Source organism: Notolabrus celidotus, chromosome 14, assembly GCF_009762535.1.
Source record: "Notolabrus celidotus isolate fNotCel1 chromosome 14, fNotCel1.pri, whole genome shotgun sequence".
Classification (NCBI taxonomy): domain Eukaryota; kingdom Metazoa; phylum Chordata; class Actinopteri; order Labriformes; family Labridae; genus Notolabrus; species Notolabrus celidotus.
Genome location: NC_048285.1, coordinates 18,668,953 through 18,684,880, shown reverse-complemented (window position 1 = coordinate 18,684,880; position 15,928 = coordinate 18,668,953). Strand labels below are relative to the sequence as shown.

At 41.7% G+C, this 15,928-nt stretch overlaps 1 protein-coding gene across 1 annotated transcript; it reads left to right on the top strand.

Annotated features, from left to right (window-relative positions):
- Positions 1–355: 355 nt before the first annotated feature.
- Positions 356–15,658, top strand: LOC117825717 (serine/threonine-protein phosphatase 2A 65 kDa regulatory subunit A beta isoform). Its single transcript, XM_034701644.1, has 15 exons — positions 356–569; positions 1,227–1,317; positions 2,592–2,692; positions 3,758–3,990; positions 4,131–4,278; positions 4,386–4,541; positions 6,863–6,977; positions 7,096–7,166; positions 9,142–9,276; positions 10,573–10,746; positions 10,930–10,990; positions 13,342–13,496; positions 13,614–13,756; positions 13,850–13,941; positions 14,042–15,658. The coding sequence occupies exons 1-15, from the start codon at positions 492–494 to the stop codon at positions 14,056–14,058; spliced, it is 1,770 nt and encodes a 589-aa protein (XP_034557535.1). The 5' UTR covers positions 356–491; the 3' UTR covers positions 14,059–15,658.
- The last annotated feature ends 270 nt before the right edge of the window (positions 15,659–15,928 follow it).

The window sequence follows — 15,928 nt, the reverse complement described above, 5'->3', positions numbered from 1 at the left end:
CCTAAAACTTTCAGTTAGAATAAATGATAGGTAAGTACATGTATTTTGACAAATATCTGGTTGCGCCACCTGACATTTTTTTGGGTGTTCAAGTTAAGAAAAAGGTTAAAAAAAAGAACATGTTAGAAAACATTATTCAAGACACAAAAATATGCATTGCGACCATTCTGGAAATGCTTTTAAAAAAAGTTTTTGAGGCTTATTTGTCAGCGACCCAAATCCCAGTTTAGATATTCTTACAAAGTTGACACTTTCTTTTGCTTGTTTAATTTTGTTTTCCTTTGATGTATTTCAACTTATTTGTTGACATTTTGATAGTTTGTCTTTTCCATTAAACTGCTCCTTGTCAGTGTAGTCAGCTGGTAGTCAGTGGTCTCTTGAATGCTGCAGCGCCGCAGTGGAGGAGGAAGAACCCTGCAGCCGCTCTTCTCTGCCAGAAACCCCGTAGTGCATCACAACAGCGCCATTCGGTCCCTGAGACAGTATCCAAAATGGCAGGAGCTGATGGAGACGACTCTCTCTACCCTATCGCCGTTCTCATTGACGAACTGCGCAATGAGGACGTCCAGGTATCCACATTTACCTTGACTTTATTCGCAATGCACTTGTTTATGTGAAATGAGGCTATTCAAGGTATTTTCTCAGCTAGCTAGCTTACGAGCATATATGCTAGCTAACGTTCCCAGTCGAGGCCTATCTGCAGTTTTCCTGCCGGGCGCACCCTGCTTTTCCTTTAGCTAGCTAATTTGGCGGCATGCAACATTAGTAAGGTTATAGAAATGCTAATTTTGCTCGATTGGAACTTCTATCAATTGGATGTTCGGACAGTTAATTGAATCGGTTCGGAGAAATCAATCAGGTCATTGGTTTTAGCCGCTAGTGCTAACATCACAAAATGCTAGCTAGCGTCTAACGTTACGGTTAGCAATGACAACAGCGGGGCGTCCAAGGCCGCATTTGACGTAATTTGTTTCTAACCTGTTCCTTGTACATTGAATTTACCATTAACATATCAACTAGAGTTTCCCGCAGCCTTTTGGTTGAGCTCAATGTTAACGCTGGCTAACGATATGACAACAATCATTTAGGAGACCCTGAACGAAGCAGTACTTGAAACACTCCCCTCGTAATTGTAATCTGTGTTAACTTGGTGTATCGATGCTTAGCACAAGTCATTGATAAATATTATTGTGTATTTCTCTGACGTTGTATAATTGTGTGTGCAGTTACGACTGAACAGCATCAAAAAGCTGTCCACAATCGCCCTGGCCCTCGGTGTCGAGAGGACCCGCACTGAACTTCTACCTTTCCTCACAGGTAATAAAAACATTAGTGTAACTCCTTCATTTGATCACCTGATGTTAGACACAGCAGTTTGTCACGTAATGATTTTGTGAACACAAGCATGCTCACCTTGCTGTTTGACAAATGAATCAAAGCTGGTATAATAACTTGTTAGTCTCAATAAGATAAGATATACTTTATTGGTCCCCCATTGGGGGAAATTATTTTGTTACAGCAGCTTACAACACGGGACAGGGGAATACAACAATGTACTTACATAGTTAAATAATAACAATAAGAATAGCAATGACAAAGGTAAAATAAAAAAGAATAAAATAGAATTAAATTAAATTAAATATGGCAACTATTACAGATGTATACACGCTATGTACACTTCTATCTGATAAATAGATAAGGTAAGTTATTGCACGATAAAATTGCACCAGGTTATTTAAAAACAAACATACACAGTATGAAGAACAGTGAGATTCAGATGGATACAGTAGTTATTTGTGAATGTGCCAAGTCACATAGTAACTTCCATGTAGTGGAATGAAAGATGAGAACAGCTGATTAACGGGACACAGCAGTGCTGGTGTTAAACAGTCTGACTGCAGATGGGATGAAGGACCTGCGGTAGCGCTCCGTCCTGCAGGGTGGGAGTCTCAATCTGCTGCTGAAGGAGCTGCTCGGGGACCCCACAGTCTCATGCAGGGGGTGAGAGGGATTGTCCATGATGGATGTCAGCTTGGTTAACATCCTCCTCTCACCCACCTCCTCTATGGAGTCCAGAGGACAGCCCAGGACAGAACTGGCTCTCCTGTTAAGTCTTTTCCTGTCCCTGTCTGTGCTCCCTGCTCCCCATTGTGGTACATTGTCAGATCTGAATATTTAACCTTTATTTAACCAGGTGAGTTAATTGAGAACTAATTCTCATTTGCAATAACGACCTGGGCGAGAAGGCAACACAGGTGGCATGACAATAAATAAAAGACAAAACAAAAAGCAGAGAGGACATACATAGAAACCTAGAGACAGAACAATACAATACAAAAATATGACAGTGAACAACTTAAAAGCAATTTAAAAGCAAGTGCAGTAATGTTGAGTTCTGGGCTGTATTAAGTTTTTGAAAGTGGCGAGTGGAATGAGAGAGGTCAGCTTTAGGGATTGTTGCAGGTGATTCCAGTCATTTGCAGCGGAAACTGGAAGGAGGTGCGACCAAAGGAGGTCTGGGTGTGATGAGTTTGATAAATATACACCGTGTGCATTCATGTATTTTAACAAGGCGTCCTGTCATCCTTTAGACACCATCTACGATGAAGATGAGGTGCTGTTGGCCTTGGCTGAGCAGCTTGGCAATTTCACTATGCTGGTTGGAGGGCCAGAGTACGTCCACTGTCTCTTGGTAAGTGACATGAAAGTTCTTAAACATTAGCTCATTGGGGAACAGTTTCTCACTCATGTTTAAACAGACAGAAAACTTAAGTTGTTATAAAAAAAACCATTTTAAAACGGCAGGAACTGCTTAACTATCACTGTATTTCTTAATGTCTACCCTTACATACATTTGAAATGACCCCAAAAGGAATATGCTAGGGATGTACATTTTAAGTATTTTCTGTGAACGATTTTTGGAATTGTTAACAATCAATTATTGATAAATCAATAAAAAAAACATTGTTATTCTAATGTGAAAAACAATGCCAAATACGTTTTCCCCCCTAAATTATATTTTCTACAGCAACAAAAGGCATATAACTGACGGTATTGAATACGGCTATGTTTAATGCTGATTATCAACAATCAGGCTCATAAAAATATTCTCCTCGGGCATAGTCTTATAAAGTGAAGGCTCATAATACTAACAGCAAAGTACTTCAGACTCACAGTGTTCAGTTTTCTGTCTACTCGTTCTTATTGAGAAAAATAAGCATGTGTATTCAGTCAGCTGTCAGCCGGGAGCGCAACCGGGTCATAATCAGCCTAGCAGCAGAAAAGCTCAGCCGGCTCTGATGTTGCTGGTCTGCAAACATAGCGTACTTGCAATTCCCATCACTCTGTTGGCTTTGTATCCAAAGGTGGAAGGTGGGGAAATGTCCTGTTTAAAGTTGTGAACCTTCGTGTCTATGTCGTTGTTGGCAGCAGTTTCGCATTGAACCTCTTTAAAAAGCGGAGACCTGATGCACAGCCACCAGCTGTGCGCAACACCTTTAACAGCTGATTCACATCGAAACATGCTTTAAACTTAAAACACCTCCCTGATAGTTGAACGAAATATGAGACCACATGATGTTTGTTCCACATGACAGAAAAGTGAAAACAAAAATGTGTGTTTCGAGTAATTTCTTGACAATCAATTAATCGATAATTGGTTAATTGTGTACATCCCTAGAATATACTGTACTGTTTTGTGTGTGAGCACAGATGATGGACAATAACCCTGTGTAATCATGTTCCTTCTTTAACACAGCCTCCTCTGGAGAGTCTTGCGACAGTAGAGGAGACAGTTGTCAGAGACAAAGCTGTGGAGTCCCTGCGGAAGATCTCTCAGGAGCACTCTCCAGTTGACTTGGAGGTCCACTTTGAGCCTTTGGTCAAGCGGCTGGCCAGCGGTGACTGGTTCACCTCTCGCACATCTGCCTGTGGTCTCTTTAGTGTGTGTTATCCTCGTGTCTCCAGCACTGTCAAGGCAGAGATTCGTCAGTAAGTGGCTTTTTAACACATGGATTTCTAACAGTGCTCTTAATTCTCTTTTGCTTTGTGCGATAAAAGTGGCACATCATTTAATGTAGGCACACTTTTTTTTTTGTTTTGTCTAATGAGAAGTCTATCCCTGTCTCCAGGCATTTCCGCACCTTGTGCTCAGATGATACACCCATGGTGCGTCGTGCTGCAGCATCTAAACTGGGAGAGTTTGCTAAAGTCTTGGAGCTGGATTATGTCAAAAGTGACATTATTTCCCTCTTCACTGCTCTGGCATCTGATGAGCAGGTATGAGCACTTGCATTTTACCTTCCCATCCAACATTGACATTGCATTCAGTGTCCCTATGTCCTTTAGAGTTTTCTTTTGCCTTAAGACCATTTTTTTCCTATCAGGACTCAGTGCGGCTGCTTGCCGTGGAGGCATGTGTCAGCATTGCCACTTTGCTGCCTCAGGAGGACCTGGAGACACTGGTGATGCCAACTCTGCGCCAGGCTGCAGAAGACAAATCCTGGAGGGTTCGCTACATGGTGGCCGACAAGTTCTCTGAGGTAAGCAGACAACTTCTTCTCTTGCAGTAAGACCGGTTAAATGCATACATTTGGCAATAACGTTTGCCCAGACCCTCATCCATGCTTTCATTACCTCCCGGCTGGATTACTGCAATGGAGTCCTGTTCGGGGTACCCAGCATTGCCCTGGACAGGCTCCAATACGTGCAGAAGTCAGCTGCCAGGATTCTCACGCACACCAAGCCCTGGCAGCACATCACCCCCACTCTCATTCACCTCCACTGGCTCCCTTTTAAGTACCGCATCACCTATAAACTCCTCCTCCTCACCTACAAATCCCTGCATGCCCTTGCCCCCAATACCTGGCGGACCTCCTCCACCAACACACTGCATCCCGGAACCTACGGTCTTCGGACCTGGGTCTCCTCTCCATCCCCTGGACAAAGCTGCAGACTTTTGGAGACAGAGCCTTCAGTATGGCAGCCCCCACTCTGTGGAACTCTCTCCATCCCAACATCAGCAGCGCCCCAACCCTGGACACTTTTAAGAAAACAGTTAAAAAACACTTTGTCCTCGAGGCCTTTCCCCATTAGACAGTGTTATCCCCACCTACCCCCCAGACCCCCTACCTGACCCTGTGAAGCGACCTTGGGTTTCTTGAAAGGCGCTATATAAATACCAGTTATTATTATTATTATTATTATTATTATTATTATTATTATTAACAAACAAGTGACAGCTGCCCGAGACGAACAAAACAAAACAAAAAAACTGAGTTAATTGTCCAGGATAGGCAGTGTTGATTCAGTCGAGAGCGACATGTAACTCTTAGTAGGACACCGTTGTGCCATTCAGTCCAACGCTTACATAACCAATCAAATGTCAGCATGACATTATTAACCCTCAATCACTTCCTGGCACTGCACTTAATGTCCAGGTGACAGTGTTCATGTCTGAGCCTCATATAGTCTGTGGCTGGAGTTTTCTAATAACGTGGTGACCTATATGTGAGGGTAATCAGTGTTTATTATTAGTAACATGTACTGTATAACTCTCGACGGTGCCACAGAGAGAGACAGGCAGAGAGAACATTACAGACAAAGTAACAGAAGAAATGCACGCATAAGAGCAGACTTGCGTATGACATTTTAATTTCGGGACACTAATTATAACCCACGACAGTGTTAAGTCTTCTTTTTGAGGCGTATGATTCCTCAGCCTCAGTGATGAGATAAATGGAAGAGGGACAGAGAGCCAGGATACCAATTTTAGATCCTGGTCCCAGGATGTGTGAAGCTCTTTTGGTGGTGGTGTTTTTTATTCTAGTTGTGTTGTCACTTCATTATTGGTGGGTCCTCCTAAATGCTCCTAACTTTTTGAAGTTGGGGACACAGTGCCACCAATTTAATAAGTACATTTCGAGTCCTGCTAAGCACATGTGTGCACTCTTTAGTTAGGCTTGTGTTTGAAAATGGATTAAGGAGGCATTGACAGCTGAATGACTCCTGAGAAATGTGATGTTTACAGCTTGTTCAGCTCAAACAGAGTATTCAACTGTTCAAATTATATTATTTTGCCAGTCCTCCACACTTTTGAATATGAAGCTGTTGGTAGGTTACATTTTGAAATTCTGATAAAATCACATTCTTGTCAAGAAGAATTATTTATTTTTTATCTTAGTCAAGAACAAAACACCCGCTCTAATATCCACACGTTTCAAATACAGAGGCCCTGATAGCTTTTGCCTTGCTGGATACCAGCAGGGATACCTGAACTTGTGCATTGGTGGATCTGATTCCAGCGTGGTTACAAATTGAAATTTAACTAAAGGGCTACACTACTAACTCTGTGGCCTCGCATGTGTTATCCCACTTAATTGTTTAACATGTGGTTAAATCTTATACTTAACTGACAGGTTCATATACTGCTGGCACAGCACGTTTTTTTTATACATGATAATTACCTCAATATCGCTCAAAGCCTGTTTCTTGGGCAGCACCAGGGTCTTAAATCCCTCTCTTCCCCTTCCACTGAAGCAGGTCATGGAGTATATCCACTGACCACCTCTCTGTTGTTTATATTGTATATAATTTACACTGAGTATGTTGTCCATGACTGTCAGCAAATGTTATATGGAAAGTAGCTTTATTCCCTATCTAATGTAATAACTGAAAAGGGCAGGGTCACCTGAAATATGAAGCTGCTATAGCTCACATTGTCCTGTTCTTTGCAGGGTTCTGATTTCATTCTGTGTGTATCCCTAACAACTCCCTGTGGAAACCCATCATAACTGTTTGTGCGGATATTATCCCATCATGCATGTTTTCATTCAGAGACATGTTGATTTGTTTGTGACTACAGCTCCAGAAAGCAGTGGGACCAGAGATCACCAAGAACGATCTGGTCCCGGCCTTCCAGAACCTTCTAAAGGACTGTGAAGCTGAAGTCCGTGCTGCTGCAGCCAACAAAGTCAAAGGTCAGTATTTGAATACACATAAATTAATAAATGCCACCGGAAGAGCGATCTCGTATCAGTCTTTTTCCAAGCCTGCTCCATATTTTATTGAAGATATACTCTGTTTCCTTTTTGTTAGAATTCTGTGAGAATCTCCCAGAGGACAGTCGTGAGCAAATTATTATGACTCATATCCTGCCCTGTGTCAAGGTAAGAAATAGACCTTTGTCTGATATGTTGTATTTTCTCTGCTGCTTCACTTATCAGTCAAACAAAAATATCTTTGGATATTCGCTACGAGTTATTGAGCACAGATTAGGAATTGAGGTGTTGTGTTTTTATACACTTCCCTATAGCTTTTCGTTGTTGTTGAAGTAGCAAAAAATCTTTCATTATTTATGAGAGCTTGCTTGATTAACAAATATTTTTTAAATGTTGATCTCTGTTCTTTTTGATATTAAAATATTTTATATACCAACTATTTTAATGATATCTCAATTAAGGTGTTGCGTCCCAATGATCAAGCTACCTAAGTAAACAAACCCAGAGAGCACTAAATGAAACGATCACAAATGTAAAAGATGATACATATCATTTTATAATGTATTTTCAAGTGGCAACAACAAATGGTGTTCTTAAATATTAGAGGTTAAAGCTAAACCAGGAAGCTGCTCTTATGAACAGAAGGCATATCTTCACACACTCAACACTCAACACACACTTATACAGCACCTTTCATACATGAAAACAGAACGTTAACAAGATCAGAAGAATATTAGAAATAATTAAATAAATAAATGTTAAAGCAATGATGTAAATGATAATGATTAAAATAATAATGCAGCCCAGGGCTAAAAATAAATTACTCCACATTAAAGGCTAGATTAAAAAGGTAAGTCTTAAGTTTACTTTAAAAAAACAAACAAACACATAGTTCTGATGAAAAATTCTTTAATTGCTGGTTTGTTAACAGGAGGGAAAATATTCCAAAGTTAATTAAAAAAACATGTATGCTTTAACTTCATCAGCTTCTTTGTGGAGTCAGTTGTTAAGCTAAACCAGACTGCAAATATTACAGACAAAAGTTGTTATTAAAAATCCATAGGCTAACACATTTTTACAAAAGGGCAGACCTATACATAGTTTGTATGAAAACGTACTCCCCTCGATTTGTATGATTATTTTCCTTGAAGTTATTGAGACAATAAAACATTCAAATATATTCAATACACAGCATTCTCATGGACTCCATAGAATAGATAAATGATCTAAATTAAGATACAGCAGACATTAATGTAAGAAGCATCCCTTTAATGTAACCCGAAATGCTGTTGCCGTGTGTTTTATTATAAAACATAAGAAGTAAGGCGTCTGTGTGTCAGAGTTGGTCTGTTTTTGAACAGCAGGTGGCACTATTGTATTCTTTATGCTCAGTTCAGCTGTAGTTCTGATTTAAAAATCCTAAATTATTTCAAAGTCTGTATGTTTTGTAATTCACTCAAGGCACCAGCTGTACAACTAGAGCTGCTTTAATATTCATTTTTCACTATTGTTTGAAAAAGATACGATCGGTGTCACACATTATGATTGTGCTTATCCTGTCAACATATCAACAGTGGGATAAAGATATGCAGGGAGCAACAAACTGATGCAAAGCTGTAAAAACTTGACATGGCAATAACACCGCACACATGTTTCATGAGACCTTCACAGCATACAGTGGAGGTGATCTTTTTAGTCTTTTAAGCAAGTGGCCAAAAATGTGTAGAATGCAGTATCGTTAAAAATGATGCCACCAAAGTATCTCAATCCCAAAGTGCTCACATCATCCATCACTTGGTGTCATTTTTGTAGGATTGTTTGTTTGATAGAACCAGTGAACATGACAAGTTAGCTGATCATTTCAGACACCTTTATTTCTGTTTTTCATCGTATTGATGTTTCTATTTACATCATATTTTCCCCTCGCAGTCAATAACCACAATGACTGTTGGTTTGTTGCCTGCACTACAATTAAGTCCCCTTCGCTGTGTACTTATAAAGAAGTCAATTATAGTGTCCCTCTGTGCACTGTGTTGTAAATATGACCCACAGCAGCAACATTGATGTTTATTTCCAGCTTTTCTCTCTGAACTATTTGTTTGTGTTGATCTCTCTGTCTCCTCTGTGTCCCGTCCCCAAACAGGAACTGGTTTCAGACACCAACCAGCATGTGAAGTCAGCTCTGGCCTCAGTCATCATGGGCCTGTCAACCATCCTGGGCAAGGACAACACAATAGAGCACTTACTGCCGCTCTTCCTGGCTCAGCTCAAGGACGAGGTAAAGGAAATGCAGACTTTGTAATTGTGTGCTCTAATTTTTCATCCAGGCTGCCACACAACTGGCTTTAGTAAGCCTCAGGTGGTAGTTACGTTGTGGACAGGAGCTTCCTGTGAGGTGTAGACTGACCAACTTCTTTGGTCCTGATCTGCAAACACGAGACGGAGTAAAGCCAATTATCCACAGCCTGTAGACGTACCTGTCTGCCACCTGGCTGGGTCAGAGGATGACTTACTAAGACTGGCACCTTACAATTAGGTTGGATTGCTGTGTCTGGAGGGAGGAGTAATAAATGCTGGTCACTGTGCAGCCTGATGCGTTAATGCCTGATGCATTTTGATTGTGTGTACAGAAGTAGGCAATCATTTTCAGTCCCCTTCGCATATCTATACGTTTGTATCTGTCAGCTCCAGAAACAAACTGTTCCAGGAGCTCTAACTTTATAAACATAAACTCATGTTTATGAGTCTGTTTACTTAAAATGGGTTACATTTGAGCTAACTAGTGTTCCTTTATATAAACAATGTGACAGGTAGAGTTAGAACAACAGTCACTCAGTAACATTGTCTGTTGAATACATCTCCACAACACGAGTTAGTGCGAATAGATCACAGTTTGGAAGATTGGACACACAGATATCTTAATGTTCTGGGTGGTTCGAGGCTGTCAGTTCTTCCACTGCTTTCCTTCCTCCTATTTAAAGATGGCCCCATTTCCTCACAGCACAAACACAAGACCAAGAGTGTCTAATTAGATTACAGTCCAAAGTGACAGCTTTGACGTACAAATTTCAATAATTCAAGGTGCATCCATCTGAGGGCCGCGTTCAAGGGAGCAAGATGGAGAACGTTCTACAGACATGCCATTCATTTAGGAGCTGATTTATTTCACACTGTCACTGTGTCTTATTCGGCTGCTACTCTGCTCCCACTCAGTAAACAAGCATGACTGACTGTCAAACTATTGTGCAGGGCTTGTAGTTTTTGGAACAGGAGGAAGAGGAGTTTTGTTAGCTTGCACAGCAGATCTCCATTTAAGGATTTTAAATCTGATTCTTGACACTTTATTTGAAATCTACTTTTGTATGAAGTGTGATAAAAGGGTTAGGGCTAGGCTGAAACAGATATAAATCTCACTTTGTGAAATTGTAAAAGAAAAACAGTGCTGTTGTTGAGTATGAAGTTGATAAAGTTAAGGTTTTTTTGGTATTTAAGTCAGATAAAGTTATCATTACCTTCAGAATACTCTGCTGGGGTGAAGTCGAAGACCACAAACCTGATCATTGTTCTGTCACAGTGTCCCGAGGTGCGTCTCAACATCATCTCCAACCTGGACTGTGTGAACGAGGTGATTGGCATCCGTCAGCTCTCCCAGTCTCTACTGCCGGCCATCGTGGAGCTGGCAGAGGACGCAAAGTGGAGGGTCCGCCTCGCCATCATTGAGTACATGCCCCTGTTGGCAGGACAGCTGGTGAGTCATTGAGTCCATGAATACTGGAACCCATATAAAATATGTTTCAAAGGTCTCTCTAATTAGTACCATGCGTAGTACCAAGGAAAATCAGAGAAGTGCATACAAACAGACTGTTGAGGGCTAATGTGAACGTAGACATTCAGGAAAGCTCTCCAATTACCCCGTGTCTGTGTTTCCCAGGGAGTCGAATTTTTCGATGAGAAACTCAACACCCTCTGCATGGCCTGGCTCATCGACCACGGTAAGAAGTCTCATGGGTTAAAGTTTGATGTGGAGAGAAAAGAAGGGATGTTCTGAGGCTACTAACTTCCTAGTTGTTAAAACGGAACAACTCTGCACTCAGAATATGACAGTAATGAAAATAAATAACACCAGTCAGGCTGCATTAGCTGTCAAGGCTCATTGTCACATACTCTCTGTCTTAAGTTTTCCACATCTCATGCTCTCACTAACATACCCTGACCATTCTGCAGACAGGACCTCTCTCAGCACTCTGATTCTGTGTCATTACCAGAATTGTGGTTGAAGGGAAAGGCCTGATGAGCATGGAGGGTGGGAGAGAGTAAATTTGGGGCTTAAGTAGGGCTGAGATGTGACAATTTGCAGCTCTCTGCCATCATGCTAATGGGGGGTTGTTCAGAGGCCTCTTTCTCTCTGACTCCACGTACAATACACCTCAGTGAAAAGTAACGTGAAAGACATCAGAGTAAGTTTCACAGTGGGATGCTTCTCTGTTGTATCATTGTGGACGGCCCATCGTAAAGAAACCTCACATAATAGGGTTTAACTTTCAGTTGGGTCACTCTGGGGGAGTTTATCTGAGTGTGTTTGCCTTAGGTTTCTTCTCTACATCCAGCAGTACATCAGACATCCACTTATATTCTAATGCTGTCAGAGCTTTGGATTCAGAGAGCCACACAACACACACTGTTCTGCTTTATTACCTACACATTGTCTTTTGTATACATTTCTCCCTCAGTGTATAGAGTTCTCTTCACATTCAGTTTTCTCATTAGACAGACACACGCTCTCTATTGAGGACAAAGGGCCAGCTGGGTTACATCATTGGAATGCGGCTGGTGTGAGTTTCCGTACATATGAGTGTGTGTGTGTGTGTGTGTGTGTGTGTTTGGCTGTGGCTGGGGTAAGGGCTGTGCCACCCTTACGTAAGCCCTTCAAAGACAGACAGGACTACAGAAATCAGCCCAGAATCTTTCCCTCACTGACTCTAACATAAAGAGATCTCTTTTTTCTCCTCCTCTGACATTCTCCATGATCTCTGCAGTTTGATCAAACTGATATTCAGACATTTCTGGGTAAACGTTATGCCGCCTTAGAATAAGACTTCATCAGAAGTTTACATCATATGAATTTAGTCAAACATTCAAACTGTCCTTGCCGTTTCCATCTGTTCCCGGTTAATTAGGTGAAGTCCATCGTATATTAATAGAATTGTTCAGGGGCTTTACAAGCTGCTATGCTTGTGATGTTTAGACTATTGATGCACGTATCGAAAATTCCCCCAATACTCAGTCTTGAGGCAAAAAACAAACCAAAACTAGAAATCACAAGATGAGGAACATCATCTTGGTCAGGAAAGAAATGCTGTCAATTTCTTGTTAACAGATCATACCATAATAATGTGATGAGCAGCATGGGTGGTAAAATGACAGATCCTTATTAACTAGGGGTGTAACAATTCCATTTGTGTCATGATTCCTTGTTTCCAGATACGATTAAAGGACAATATTGGTTCATTAAGAACGATCCGATCTGAATCGATTCAGTAACTTTTTAGCCAAAAGTTGAACCAGTGTGACCGTGAAATAAATACCTTCATACTGGACAGTCCTACATTCCTGTTGTGTCTTTAAAGGAATTAGGTATAAATCAATTATGGATATAAACAAACAAGTAAACAACAATTAATGGCAAGTGCATTCACATTTTATTTGAATAAAGTGGACCAACACTTCAGGTTGAATTAACAGGAGGTTAACCTTTTCTGCTCTAATTTTCAATATGGAATACATTTTCAATAAAAGTACAGTAAGTGAAACCAACATACTGGACCGCAATGCTGGCTTGATCATTTCGCACTCGCCAGCTTCTCCTCTGCCGTCCGCCATGCTATGTTTTGTTGTCTGCTGGTGCGTGGTGATGACGTCACAGACAGGCAGCCTGTATTGAGTAACGTTTAACGTCTTTAGAATTAAAAGTGCAAAAAAAAACACGTCCATATAAAGTCCAATGTGATATTTCATCGTATCGATAAAATTGATTTATTACTCTTTGAAACGATGTTAGATCGATATATGTCGTCCGGAAGGCCAGCTTGCTGAGCACAGATCGATGTAGTCCGATCATAGGAATATAAATCGATACATCGATGTAGTGGATGAATCATTACACCCCGAGTATTAACCATATTAGAATCTGGTCCAGGGGGCAGGAGGGGCATTGTACAACATCAGTGCTGCCAACAGAGGGTTCCTGGGATTTGCGAACTCCTCTCCACCATGGAGACCCGGATGAAACTAATGTTGAGCTTGCTCGCCATCCATGCTTATCATCGGCACTGTTATTTTCCAGTGTACGCCATCCGTGAGGCAGCCACCTGTAATCTGATGAAGCTGGTGGAGAAGTTTGGAGCTGAGTGGGCTCAGAACACCATCGTCCCTAAAGTGCTGGGCATGGCCAACGACCCCAATTACCTCCACAGGATGACCACTCTATTCTGCATCAATGTGAGTCACTGTCAGCATCTCACACGAGCTGTAAAACTACCAAACCTCGTGTTTTTAGTCGAGGCTTACATGTCAACTGTCATCCCTCTTTGTGATCACCTGTGTTCTGTATCTCAGGCTTTGTCTGAGGCATGCGGTCAGGATATCACCACCAAGCAGATGCTTCCTGTGGTCCTTAAAATGTCCAACGACCAGGTGGCCAACGTACGCTTCAACGTGGCGAAATCCCTTCAGAAGATCGGCCCCATCCTCGACAGCAAGTATGTGGCTACAGTTCCACTTTCCGATGTTTTCTTTCCACTGATATAAGAAGTGTGCTGATAATTTGCCTCCCTCTTGTCTTCGTCCCAAAGTGCCCTTCAAACAGAAGTGAAGCCAGTGCTGGAGAAACTGGCCACAGACACAGACATGGATGTCAAGTACTTTGCCCAGGAGGCGATCAGTGGTGAGTGCTTCTTCTATCACTTCTTACAAACTTAGAATGACGTGATTTAACACGCTTTAAAAAGATGAATTAGTAAACCTCTTCTCCTTTTCTCTTCCAGTTCTGGCCCTAGCATAAAACCAACCCCACATCTCTAAACCAGACCACCATCCGAAGCAACAACAGAAACACTTTTACAAGATATTTATTGATGTTCAGGAATAACTGGTTATTGTATAGAGAGAAGCTGTTAACAATGCTTTTTATCTTTTTCTTTCTTCCTTTTGTTTACTGTCCATTGGTAGACATGTCCAGGCATAGCGCAGGCTTCTATGTTAACCTTCCTCTTTGCTGTAAATGGGTGCTTCTTCAACTAAAGCAAAGTGTGATGAAACTGCATTAAGTGGTGTGCATGCTGACTAATGTGCTACCGTACTAGCTAGGCATCGCTAACCAGACCCCCCCTTTCACATTCCTCCCTTCGACATCCTTGATCAGTGTTTGCAGCATACCACACGTCTACGCCTGCTACCTAGCACCTACGGCCATGCTGCTACACTTTCCCCCCAATGCTAGACGCTAACTACTAGCAGCAGACGGCTCAACAAGCTGTTTATTCCGCTGCGCTTCCTCCCTCTGACAGCACTCCTCTCCTGCCTGTAGCACTGCAGAGGAGTGATTGGAAGGACTGAGCAGGTTGAGTTTATTCCACCAGATCAAACCTGTTGTGTGCTAACCGCTTCACAGCAATGTTTTGTACTCCCCTCCAACAAAGAAATAATGGGATGTCCATTACTGCATGTAATCCGATGAACCCTTTCAGTGATTGCATGTTCTAATCAATCTCAAATGGTGTCCCTTCACTCCATCTAGCAGACTACCCCACCCCTCTGCACTGTTTGTTCTCTGCAGCAACTCAGATTGAATTGGTGAAACAGATTAATTACCTCGGCCCACTGTAACGGGGACCAGCTCAGTCGTAAAGTGTTGCCCATAATTACTCCTCCTACAGATCCTCAGTGGTTTTCGTTGACGTGCTAGGGTGGGAAGTAGTCGTCATTTGTGATTTTCTGCAATCATTTCTCAGCATTGCTCTTACTCCGTGTGCCAATGATTTTGATAAGCAGTGGTGTTTTCTTTTAGTACGCCGGGGTAATTGGCTCTCATCTGTCCCGTTCTTTTCTCTAAGTCTGCTTTATTCCTCGGACGTTAATGTGTGATGGTAAAACTAACTCGACTACAGCTGTCTGGACTGTGGGGTAAACAAAACCACGGCTCTCGTGTCCTACTCGCCCAGTTTTCTTTGAAATCCATGCCACGCCTGTACACGAGATTTAAAGCAGAATGTCAGCGAACGTGAAGGGCCACCCAAGGATTTCTGCTTTCTGATCTCTACACGATGGTGAACAAGTGCATGCTTTCAAAGAAAGTGGGCTGGGGGACGTGGAGCTTGTGTACGTAAGGCTGCATAATGTTTTATTATGGGGTGGGAGCGCGGGTGGTTAAGGGCGGGTTGAATAAATGTATCGTCTGTGTTGATAAAAGAAACTTTTGTCTTTCTCTGAACTGCTCCCGCCGTTCTCTTCTCCTCCCTCCTCCCCTCTCATTTGTTCTCTTGAATAAACCTTGATTGTTGATTGTCCTGTATCACAAAGACTGTGCTTTTATTTTTATTTTGAAATCTCTTCACTCTTGGGATGCTGTATCTTCATCTGAATAAAGTAACACAATGAACCGGTGTAGCCTTCTTTTATGACTACTTTCTCCTAGCGTACATCAAAACCTTGTGTCACTACTTCTCAGTTTGGTGGACAAGTGTGACCAGATACAGGATATGATGAACAAAATACTCCCTTTATCTAAACCAATTAAAAATGTAATTAATTGTTTTACTAAACAGCATAAAAACATGATGCACAACTATAGAAGTAGCTTCTAAAAGGGATGGCTAAGCTCACTTTGTGCTGCTAACGTCATTGCTTTTCACAAGATCATGAGTCTGCTTACG